Source organism: Vicugna pacos, chromosome 17 (genome assembly GCF_048564905.1).
Source record: "Vicugna pacos chromosome 17, VicPac4, whole genome shotgun sequence".
NCBI classification, from domain to species: domain Eukaryota; kingdom Metazoa; phylum Chordata; class Mammalia; order Artiodactyla; family Camelidae; genus Vicugna; species Vicugna pacos.
The window spans coordinates 32,633,503-32,646,003 of record NC_133003.1 but is presented as its reverse complement, the minus strand read 5'-3'; the positions used below and the strand labels follow the sequence as shown (position 1 = coordinate 32,646,003).

Genomic DNA, 12,501 nt, shown 5'->3' with positions numbered 1-12,501 from the left:
TTAGAGGTAAGGTGTTAAAGATATGCTTCATAAGGGCTTATCATAGAAACTTCTACTGTAAAAATCAGGAAAACGATCAATTTCTGAGGTTTTTCTCCTAAACACCTGGTTTAAAATATGTGTCAAGATTGAAGGACCAGGCTGATCATCAAAGCACTGCTTAAGAGAGAGAAAAATTCAAAGCCACGCAAAAATTCCAATTCCAACAAAAAGAGATTGGTTAAATAGTTCCTATTAGCGTGATGATAATGGAATACTAGGCAGCCATTACAAAGGGAAAGAATTAGACTTAGATTATGATGAATATTAAAGTACTACCAGGGTTATTCTACCTTATTCTTTCTCAGTCCTAAGAAAAAATAAATAAACTATTTTTAAGCATCTACTATGTGCTTAGCACCTAACCATCCTACTAGACATGTGTTATTTAATCTTACTAATTACCTTTTGACATATGGGCTCTTATAACTATTTTATAGAGGATGTAGAGATTAAGAATAGGTCAAGATTATTTCATTTGCCAAGTGTGAGAAACCCAAAGCCAACTAGCAAGCACAAAGGGAAATTCAGTAACTCACAAAACTGGAAAATCTAGAGTGTCTGGCTTCAGGTATGGCCAAATCCAGGTGCTCATTTTTTGTTTTCTCCAGTCAGATCACTCTGTCTCTTTCTCTCCATATCTAGGATCTGCTTATCTCTGCTCAGCTTTATTTTTCATAGACTCCTTCCACAGTGTGGGCAGTGTGGCCCCTCTCAGCTAGACTCACATCTTCCTAGCCTAGTAATTCCAGAGGAAGACCTTCACTCCATAGGTAAATCCCAGAGGAGACTGACTGCCTGGCTGGAGTTACCTGACCATCTGATGTTAACGGGTGAGGCACCATGACTGATAGCTCAGCAGCACTGTATGAGTCTAAGAAGGAAGTTGCCAGGCTAACAAAAATCGCCTACTATTATGTTATTGCTCAAGCCACCCTGTGGTCAAAAAGCCCTCCCTTCCATCCAGCTCTATTGGATCCTGTCTCTATGCTTTGTCAAATCTCACAGACTCAATCACCCTTCTTTGACCACTCAAGCCAATAACTAGCACTCGCTCTCTCCTGTTGGTTCCTACATGATGTCTCCATCACTTGTAGTAATAAAACACACTGCTTTGTGCTTTTATCGTGTCTCTGTCTTGTCTTACTGTCAGCTCCAGCATGGTGAGGACTTACGCATCTGATGCTCCTACCGCAGCCCCCATACATCTTGCGCACTGTGGGTGCTGAAGAGGTGGACAGACATTCCTGGAGCTTCATTTTTCCTATTTTCAGGTACAAATAGGCTGGCCGCACAGTACCATGATGAAGTGCGTGTCTCTGGAGTCTTACTCTCTGTGCATCGTGGTACAAGTTACTTAACCTCTGTAAATCTGATCCAACATCTGTAAAATGGGCACAATAATATCCACCTACAAGGTGTTTGGAGAATTAAACAGGATTTCTATCTTATTTAATTTCTGGCCTGTAGAAAGCGATCGAGAGTGAATGGCAGCTCAAACAATGGCTTTCCCTGAGCCTAAACTGCAGTTTTTTCTGAGTTCTTTTTCCACTTTATTAATGTCTTATTTTTGGTCCTGTAATTTCTAGGTTGTCAATAGCTACATACTCCTCTGTCTACAGGAGTGGCTAGTCAGTTGGGTAGCGGACCCACTAGGCCGTAGATGAACCACATCACAATTCAGCCTTCGCTGTTCTTGAGACAGTATATGAATCAATTAGACATTTGTTAGACATTTCAGAATAACCCAGAGACAGATCGAAGTTGCAGGTCTCAGATAAGTAGGCATCTGAGTGAAGGGGAGCCCACAGCTTGGCCAAGCTCTCAGGTATTTTTCAATTAACCACGTCCCTCATAAGGGACCCAAGCCAGCTTTCCCTGGAGTCACGTTCTCTGTGCTCCCAGGGCAACTTCTGAAAGCCCTCCGTCGTGCGGCTCTGGGGCTTTGATTATCAGAGTCCTGCTAATATGCAATGGAAATGAAGATGCCCAGCTGGGAGAAAGGGCTAAGAGGGCTGCAAAAAAATCCAAGCTCTGGACTTGGTGCCAATTATTTGAAAGTTTAATGAACTGTGGGGATAAAGCACAAGACAGTCTCGAAGTGCTCAGAGCCCTGGTCGATTCAAAGCTGCGTCTGTGAGTGTCTGCCTGTTCTGGAATCAAAGAAATAAACTTAGCAAATAGTAAGGATATTTTTGCCATCACGGGGGTGGGGTGGGGTGAGGAGGGCGATTTTCACCACTTGCAAAAAAATGATAGGAGGAGGCTAAAAGTCTGAACCCAGCTTCACAGTTGAATGCTCCCAAACAAGCAAAATTTTCCAAGTTTCTTCTTGTTACACAATTGAGCTCTTCATGATCTCCTGCTATTTTCAGATTTTCCAGCTGATAAGGGATTCAGGCTCCCTGTTCTCGGGAGCCTGGCTGATTTCATGGACCTGTGTTCTTTCCCCTCTTTCACAAAAATATGAGATCAGGGCGCCAGGGTCAGGGCGAAGGGAGAGCCGAAGGGAGGGGAACTGAGTAATGGGGCCAGGGTGACCCCACCTTCGGGCTGACTACATCTGTCTGTAATGACAGCAGCTTATGCTGAACTGGGAGGCTCAACGAACGAAAGATTTAATACAAAAGAGCGTTGATGTTAACAGTGCGACAAGAAGCCTTCCGAAGCATTTCTCAAGATGAGAGTCAGAGGAGTCTGTACGTATTCACTTAATTTTCAGCCAGTCAGTCCACTGAAATTTAATAAACTCTAGCTACACAGAAAGCGCAGAATGGCCGCCAGGGTAGATGATGAAAATAATGGCTTGCATTAATGAGCACCTGCTCTTCTTCTAAGTGCTTTGTGTGCAATAAGTCACTTAATCAGACCGACAGCTCTGTTATCTCTATTTCACAGATGAAGAAATCCAAGCACGGAGAGTTTCCATAACCTGTCTAAAGTCACACGGATGTCAGGTGGTGGGATGGAGATCTGGACACGGGAAGTCTGGGTACAGAGCTTGAATTCTGAATGACAGATCCTACCCTCAAGGGTAACAGGAATAAAGCAGGTGGCTTGAGGCCAGGAGCTGGGTCTTACCCTGCCCTGTGGCTCTGGTGCCTCGCACAGGGCCTGGGACCCAGAAGGACTTAAACAGCCATGATCATCACTCTTGAATCCAAGGAAGAGCTTTGTCTTGTAATCAAAAGGGAAACACCACATGAACTTTTGTTTCATTGAAAAAACAAAGACTAAAAGCCAATAATATCTGGGGGCACTAAAGGGGAAACTAGTATAAGACAAATATTTTTTTTAAACTGTCAATAGGCATTAACTGAATAGGGAAACATCCTTGCCCTCTTTCTTCCCTTGAGAGTCTTACTGAAACAACATGTAGCAGCCCTGAGTTTAAACTAGTGCCCTGAGCTGCTTGGAAACATTTAAACTGGCTCAAATGTCACAATTAGAGATGGAGTCAGGAGCAGTGCAAAAGTGCTCGAAGTCCTCCCAGAAAATACAACAGTTCTTTCAGCGGCATCGTTGAAAACTGGTTAAAGAATTGGGGTTGGTACCGTTTTCCTCTCTAGTACATCAGCTAGATCGGAAGGCACAGCTTTGGAGAAAAAGGCTACGGAGCTAAGATGTGTAGGTTGTGTGTGTGTGTGTATGTGTTTGTGTGCGTGTGTGTGGTAGCTAAGAGAGGGAACACAAGAAGACGGGCATGAGGGAAGCCAAGAGGTAGCAGTGAGTTTCACAGACCAAGAGACATGAACACAGTGAGGGGTAGGGAGTCCTCTATATGGGGAAGACTTCAGAAAAAAAGGAAGCAGCCTCGGAGCTGAGGTCAGACAGACCGGAAGTGCCTCTGGGGCAAATCTCTTAACCTCGGTCAGCCTCAATTTTCTGTATCTCAAGAATGGGAACTAAAACACCAAACTCAAAGGGGTAGCTTAAGGATTTAAAGAGAAGACGTGTAAAAATTACTTGTACACTTATGATGAACACAACACTGTAGATCAACCATACTTCATAAAAAAATAGTTACCAAAAAAAAGTACTTGTACAGTGCCTGGCACACAGTAGGTGCTCAATAGCTGCTGGTTGTTGGTGTCAATCAGGGTTTCCCAACCTCAGCACCACTGCCATGTTGAGCCAGAGAATTCTCATGTGTGCTTATGGAAGGCTTAGCAGCATCCTTGTTCTCTACCCACGAGATGCCTGCAATGCACCACCCCTCACTCCAGCAGTGACAATCAAAAAGATCCCCAGACATCGCCAGATGTCCCCCCACGAGTTGAGAACCACTGGTCTATCTGAGAAGGAGAGCGTGGTTTCCTCTAGGTGTCCTGGGCCGAGGAGCAGACACATTTCCCATTTCGTGCTATTTTAAAGGAAAAACAGAATCACACAGGAAAGACATCTTTGGGCCTTTGCCAAGTTTCCACTAGGTCCTGATTTTTCTAACTGACTGATGTGTTCCCTGGGATGAGAGGAGATCTGACAGTAGAGGATGGGATTTGGGCAAACGGTCCCTGCTAGCCTTTGAAGGCACCGGCTCCAACACGGGCCAGAAAGAGCCCTGGGCTCCTGAAAAATCACACTAATTTCATAAGCAGTTCCCTGCCTTTATTAAAGCTACTGGGCCACAGCTCATCTCTTTATTTCACTGGTTAATTGGAGAAACACAGTACCAAATACGGTGGGAATTAACCCTCATCGAAATTGTAATTAAGAATCCACTAATGTAAGAACGCTGGAGAAGAGCCGAGGATGTAAAATCTGATCAAATGTGTGGGCCGTGTGCTGGGGACATTTTAAATGGGTTTAATTTACTTGTGGTGCTGATTCTGGGGAAAAAAAAAAGTATTTGTTGATGCAAAATCTGTACAAGTTTAGATTAACAGTTCATTTAAGGTTAGGTCCGCGCCCTTTTGTATTGCCAACACTTCTTGGTTCAAAGAGCAAGGAGGTGAAAAATATGTACACACACACACACACACACACACACACACACACACAAGCCAGAGTGTCACATTCCTACAGCGGTGTCTACCAGTAACAAGAGACATACTTTGGGGGCTTCAAATGATGTTAATCCTTTCAGCATCAGATACTTTATACTTGGGGCAGAACTTAAAAAATAATCTCCTTCACTCCTCCTCTCACCAACCACCAGATGCTCTGGCGTTGTCTTTAATATGAGTCCACCCTGGTTGGGGAGGGAGTGTCCTGGCTTCCAGGCAGAGGTACCCTTCCTCCTCCAGGCTGCCAAAGCTCATCTGCATAACTTCTAGCAGGTCACCCCAAGGAGAGTCGTAATTATTAAATAATTTTCCTTACCAGACTGGATGCTTTTAGTTCTTCCCTATACACACATTGCTTGGCCCACTGAAGACAATGTCTAAGTGAAATACACTTAGACATGAAGTGCAACTAACATGAGGAGAGGAGAGAGAGGAGAGGAAGGGAAGAAAGGAGAGAAGGGAGAGGGAAAAACGGAGGGGAAGGGGAGATGAGAGGAAGGGAGAGGACAGGGAGGGGTTTCTCAGCAAGTTCTAAAGGGCTCAGGGACTGCAGAGATCCCCACCCCTGAAGACAGCCGAGAAAGATGCAGTCAAGAGGCAGGAACCCGCGATGGGTTCGCTAAGCATCCAGCTCTGTGCCTGCCCCCTGTTTTCCTCTCCGTGATGGCCTCAGCCTGTACTTGACAACGAGGAGCCTTCTTTCGTTTGGAAGTTACAAGTCCACCTCCCAGGCGTGGAACAGAGCGCGGTTCCAGGAAGAGAAAGGTTAATCGTGAGGCTCAGTCTAACCATTGTGGTCTTAGGAGTAGTCCTGAGTCAGGCTGGGTCCTTGTGGGGCCTGAGGGAGAAGAGAGTGCCTGGGGTGGGGGACCGGAGGGAAGGAGGATGGTGAGGGCTGCAGGCCCTTAAAGAAAGATGCCTGCAATTCCCCTCTGTGGGGCCAGGGTACTACCTCGAAATGGGCAGGAGAATAATTTAAGCGATGGATAATAACAGTGCTACAATTGGATACTTTCCATTGGTCACTCACTGGAGTGCCTCTCCGGTGCCAAGGGCTTTGCGGGGATTAACTCCTCCTGTCCTTACAGCAGCCCTGTGACTCGTGTGTTGTTATCAGCTTCATTCTATAAATAAAGTAACAGGATCCCAACTGTTCAATAATAGGTCAGACAGGGCGATTAAAATCCACGACTCTGTAGTTGAGCCGCCACCTTCAAGGTCACTGGCCCAAGAACCTGAGTCCTTGTTCTGCCGTTTTAACTTCTCTGACCACAGGCAAGTTTCCTGATCTCCCGGGGACTCGTTTTCCAATGCCTGGCATTCAATAAAGAGGAGTTAAAGTGAATCTGTAGAAGGAGGCTGATTGCAATTGCTCTCCTTCTCTCTCAGGATTGCTGTGAGGCTGGATGCGAAATAGGAAATATTTGGAATGCACTGGGCATAAAACAAATGTGAGTCACGGGACCACGGCGTGCCTGCGATGGGTAAACACTTCTAGTCTCATAAACCACCTTCGGTCAACCTGGTCTCCTTTGTGGGAGCAAGGGAGTTTGAACAACACGGCTCCTTCCTTTCCCATAAAATCTTAAGGTGCATATTGATGCTCCTTAACATTTAGAGTACTTACTGGAAACCAAATCTCTCGTGACAAGGATTCACCAAAATGTGGGATGGTGTGTATCAGCTACTCATTCTTAGAGCGCTTTGTCAGCCCTGTAAGGTAAGTTATTTTTTTAACCTACTTTACATTAATATAAAAAAAAAAAACCCTAACGCCTCACATTGTCACTGTTTGACATGAGATCTGAAAATGGCTCAGAACATCCTGTCTCAGGAATCTAGGCAGGAGACTGGCTTTAAAACTGTATTCTAAGGAACATGACAAAATGATATAACCAGATGTGACATTTCAGTTCCACAATCACGCGCCATTCAGGTGGCCGTTCCTGCTTTCTGAGAGTGATATTATTCATTGGCACACTTACTGCAGGGACGTACAGTAGCTGGCTGACTCTTTTGGCCTGATTTTCTCGCTACTGGGTCATTCAGCATCGTTAACCATTACGCGACTTCGAAAGACATTCAGCTTCTCGTTTTTACTTAAAGGTGTACAATCTTGTCAAGCATATTCGGTAGAGAAAGGTATCTTAAAACACGGACATTGATAAACTTGGCTCCAGTCGGCCTGAAATTGCTCACAACTACTTGCAAGTGTATGGGACTCAGTCCCGGTGAGCTCTGATTCGTAACAGCCATTGATCTTGGGGCATTTGTAAAGCTTGTATTTTGTCCCTGACACCCTCCATGCACAGTAGAGATAAACAGCAGGATTCTCCAGATCCTCCAGCATCAAAGGTTCCCGGCACCCACTCTCTAACTCCAAATGGATCCTGAAGGCAAATTCAAAAACACAAAAAACCAAAAAACGAAGAACAAGAACAACCTCTCCAACAGTCAAACCAGCAGAAAAGTCTAGGGTTCTAGGGTTTGGTTTTTTTATAACCAGAGCAAGAAAACAATAGGAGCTGCCTAGGTGTATAAGCCAATTCGTCTTACCCCCTTATGCCCCTCTGCATTTGTCGCCCATGGCCGATCAGGATTTTGGACCGTCATGCATGGTGGTTATAACCTTGGGCCCTAGATCTGGAGAGACCTGGGTTCCACCTCTACCCTCGGACTATTAGTGATGTGATCTGGGAGAGTTGGGTAATTCCTCCGAGCCTCCCCTTCCTCGTCTCTAAATGTGAACTGTCACACAAGCTAGGGTTGTTGTATTAAATCAGTTCGACACACAGTAAAAACTCAATCAAGATCAGCAGGTGTCACTGTTGTTATTACTGTCAACGCCATTACCATCCCCGTCACTCTCCTGCACATCGATCTTATTTCTGCATGACGTGCAATGTCAGGTCCCAGAGGATGAGAGAGCAATCCTGAACTACAGAATAAAGGGGAGAGTGTGCGTCTTCCTAAAAACAAAGCAACAGCAGAGGGATAGTTGGTAACAAGAACAGAGAGAACAAATCATGATCAGGAGTCATCTTTCTGAACAAAAAAACATACGATGACGGTTGACACAGTGTGTGGAATTGTTTTAGGTACGAACCACCTTCTTGAGACCTTGCTCACATGGTGGATTTGCTTTAACCTGCTAACTCACAATTAAGGGTGGGTCTAAGACCCCACCCCTCCTTCCCCAGTCCCCACCCCATCATGGTAGGATTAGAGCTGGTGAGGTTTGCCCTCTGCCGCCACCATAGATAGCTTCGCGCTGACCCTCTACATCCATTCTGCTCTGTGACTCTTAGGCTCCGGGCTCACCTTGAAATTAACTTCCATCTGCTAAGTAATGAGCGCGTCAGTTTTTTAATATCACCGAAGTTTCACCTAGGAGCCTTCTCTTTTTTTATTACTGAAATGATCTCCCCCACCCCTCCCCTTCTTCCACGATGTAATAAAACAAAACCTACCCAGTGTAGTACACAGTTCAGGATTTCATTACGTCCTGCTCGATGGGAAAGACTATTTACACAGAGATGAAACAGCGCGGCTTCACAGGAGTGCTTCGTATGAAGGAGAAGGTAGTTTTACAGAACAAAATAGATCTTTTCCCACTTTATGGGCAAATGAGGTGTACCAACCTCTTCTCTCTGGAAGTCAGAGTATCTTCTCAGACTTTGGAATTTCATGAGAGTGTCTCTGTGTCTCCAGGAATGAATGCATGCATGTTGGTTTTATCTATCTGTCTGTCTGTCTATCTATCTATCTATCTATCTATCTATCTATCTACCTACCTATCTCTGGTGTATCTATCTGCACATCACGGGAGGGACGAGCCCAAGGTAGGTGACTCTGTCAAAGATATTTTAAAACCATTAAGACTAGACGCTCCAACTGGGAAGAAGGAAACAAAAAAGACATCTGTCCAAAGGTTCAAGTTGTGCTGACTTCCTCTTTTCCACTGTAACATACTGATGTGCTACAAAACTTACCTTTCCCAGTCCCTTCGAACTTAATCATGAAGTCTGACAAACAGGGATTTCTCCCCATTACCCTTCAAAACGTGTTTATTTTAAGGCTCTGGTCTCTATAACACATGGATTAGATTAGAGATCTGTAAAGTTTATTTCCCTTACATGCTCCCTAAAAAATTTTGGAACAACGGTTCCTACTTGTATAAAGCTGACATTGTCTAACTTTGTTTTTATTAAAGGTCTAAACGGTTGCAAAGAATCCAGCACAAGTATTCATATTTAAAAATATACCCCATTGTGTCCATTTTTAGATGAATCCAATGGAATCAGTGACACTATTATCCATTTAAAAATTAATAACCGAATTCCCCTTTGACAGTTGAAAACTTGACATGTTCCTTTTGAACCTGTACTTCCATTATACTTCCCTCACTGAATTATAGCCTCATATAAAATTTTTTATACTGGAAAACATTTTATCGGTCACCTTACTATACTTCTTTGCAACAAAAATACGCACATAAACTTAAATGACCTTTTAATTACCTATGACCCTAGTGCTTTAAGTATCTAAGTATCAAAGATTTCTTTTGGGTTAGGGGATCATTACAAATATTAGTAATACCCAGTTGTCCAAAACAATATAAATGCATTATAAATGCTAATAATTATTTAATTTAAAAAGTAAAATTTTACTAGAAATGTATGGGACTGTTTTTCTTCCCTTATGTATTTTCAAGGAACAGATATTATTTACTTCTAAAGGATATGATTCAGCATAAATTCTATTCCCATTTTTTGTTTTGTACATGTGTTGAGAGGGCTTACTCACATAAATGAGTAGATGAGAATGGATACAGTCTGGCTACAGTGATGCCATTAATTTCTCTGAATTCCTTCTGAGTAATTTGTCCCAGACCACACAGTGATCTGTCATCAAAAGTGATTTGTCAGTGATCTATCAGCTGACCAGTAGATTAGAACTTTCTATTTTATTGAATGGAAAAAAGTGGAAACCTCCTTCAGTGCAAAAGGGAACATTACCGAGGCATTTGAATCACTCACTTACGTCAACACCCCTATTTCAAGTGGTCGTTCTTTTCCAGTCCTTCAAAGGTTCTGCATCCTAGCAATGTACTCTGTAGCAGCGATACTTGGGATGGAAAAGAAGGATGCTTTTCTTTTATAACGTGGGTGTAGGTGATCAAGGAGGCAGCAGGATATTTTCAGAAGCAGGGCATTCTCAGGAAGACAAATTTTAGGCAAATGTACATGCGAAGGTTGAGAAATGTAAAATTTCCTTAAAATTATCTGCTCCCACATGCCCCTCTGAGAACTGTCGTGTCCCCCTAGGTGTGTGTGTGTCCCTCCTTGAACCTGCTGGGCTAGACTGATTTCGCCCAGGCAAGTCCTTGAACCACTGAATAAAGAAAAAGAAAGAGGGGTGCGATGTTGGTAAAAAGAGACAGAGAGAGAGCGAGAGATTCAGAGACAGAGAACTCCATCTTCAAACTAAACCATTCGATGACCAGTCTACCATATACTAAAGGCATAACACATTTCAAATGAGCACAAGCCACATTGTCTAAACAACCAGGGAGAAAAAGTGGTCCACTCAATCCGTAATACTGGAATTATAAATAAATCTTCAGCAAGCCTCACGGCTCTTTCCTTGATCTCATGAGATTGCCAGCCATTTATTTCAGCGGTGTTTCTAGCGACTCTCACAATACTTCTCCCACACAGGGGCACAAAAGAATGACAGGCGTCATGTTTTCGTTTTAGATTTAAGAGATCTGAATGGAAAAAAAAAAAAAGTGGTTGCCTTTAAAATAACTGCCCTGAGGGCTTGGGTAACTCCAACGTCCTTCAAGCATTGGAAAATGAAATTAAATGGGACAGGAAAGGAAAAAAAAAAAAAACGATAAATGAAACAAGCCACTTACAATGAGAGGACCCCGGTTGTTTTCTCGATACTTGTTCTGGAAGAAAATGTAAACGACGGTGGCGGCCAAGGAGTAGAGGAAGGCGAAGACAGCCACGGTGACGAAGAACTCGGCCGAAGACGAGGAGTCGCCGATCAGGGCCACCTTCTGCCGCTCCTTCCCCTCGCAGGTGGGCACCTCAAACGTCACCTGGTGTAACCTGAGGTACCAGAGAGGAGACGCTTTAATGCTGCGGAGAGAAAACTTGATGCCATAGGTGAGATGTGATTTGGGACCTTTGTGGTGTGTCTCTGGGACAAGCTTGCTAAGCGAAATTACAGGGATTGGAGTTGGTGTCGTGGACGGGGACACTGCAATTACGCATCATTCCACTGGGTTCCACCACAGCTAGTCACCTTAGAGAGAGGGGAGAAGGGGAAAGGGAACCTGAAATGATGGAGGATTAGACCACATCTCTCCGCTTAAATTCTCCAGTGCTTTCTCATCATACTTGGACTCAGATCCTGACTCCTAAACGTGACCCATCAGGTCTCCTACCAGGTCCAGGGCCTTTTCGCTGGCTGTTCCCTTTTCCTTAGTCACTCTGTCTCCTGACATCGCCCATGACCGGCTCCTTCGTGGCCTTCAGGTGACAGCTCAAACGTCATCTCCTGGAAGAGACTTTCCCTGACTGTTAATCTAAAATAGCTCCTTTCCCTTAGACATTTCTACCTCATCACCCTGCTCACCGTCACTCACAGCTCTCATCACCAGCCACACGGCCTTAGTAATGTATTTAATTAGTTTTTTTTTTTCCTATCTCCACTTGTCAGGCACTCAGTAAATAGGACCTGGATAAGTGTACACTCTTGATTCTGTAAAAGATGACTGATAAACCCTAACCTGATTGAGCTTTTAGAATTTCTATTTTAGAGGATAAATTCTATCAGGACAGCACTGAGGTTCAATGTATTACTTAATAGAAAACAAGTTAAGACTTTAAAGGGCAATATTTCCTGCTCAATAAATAACGTCTAAGGAAAATGTGTTACACCCAGTATGATAGCTCACACTGTGAACTGGGTGGTGATCTGTAATTCAACACAGAAGCCAAAATTCTGCTTCTTCAGAGATGACTAAATTATTCCTTGGGTATGAGGGAGGCACGCAGAAATAGACATGAATAAGGTTTAGCGATACCAGTAAAGGGCCACCTGGAAAATTACCTACAAAAGTAATAATGATGACAAAGCCTTTGATGAACCTGATAAAGTCCCAACTTATGCTTAAGAAGTATTTCTCTTACTAAGCAAAACTTGATTCCTTTAAAACGGATTTGTGGGGCACATTCTCTCACAATTTAGGTAATAACAAAACGGTAAAACAGTAATGCCAATTGCAACTGACATATTGGTGCGTTTATGTGCCAGACATTGTTTTATTTAATGCTCACAGCAGCCCTGTAAGTAAGTTCCTTCCTTCTCAGAAACCTATTCTTTTAAAATTACTGCTTGACTTGAGAACGCTGTTTACATAGTCCACCTGATTTTGCTTGTG

At 43.7% G+C, this 12,501-nt stretch overlaps 1 protein-coding gene across 1 annotated transcript in view; it reads right to left on the bottom strand.

The window, feature by feature from the left end:
- Positions 1 to 12,501, bottom strand: part of SYNPR (synaptoporin) — a 269,408-nt gene that overhangs the window by 31,100 nt on the left and 225,807 nt on the right. The window contains exon 4 of the mRNA XM_006196463.4: positions 10,966 to 11,164. Coding sequence (XP_006196525.1) covers positions 10,966 to 11,164 — 199 coding nt within the window. The remainder of the gene's footprint in view (positions 1 to 10,965; positions 11,165 to 12,501) is intronic.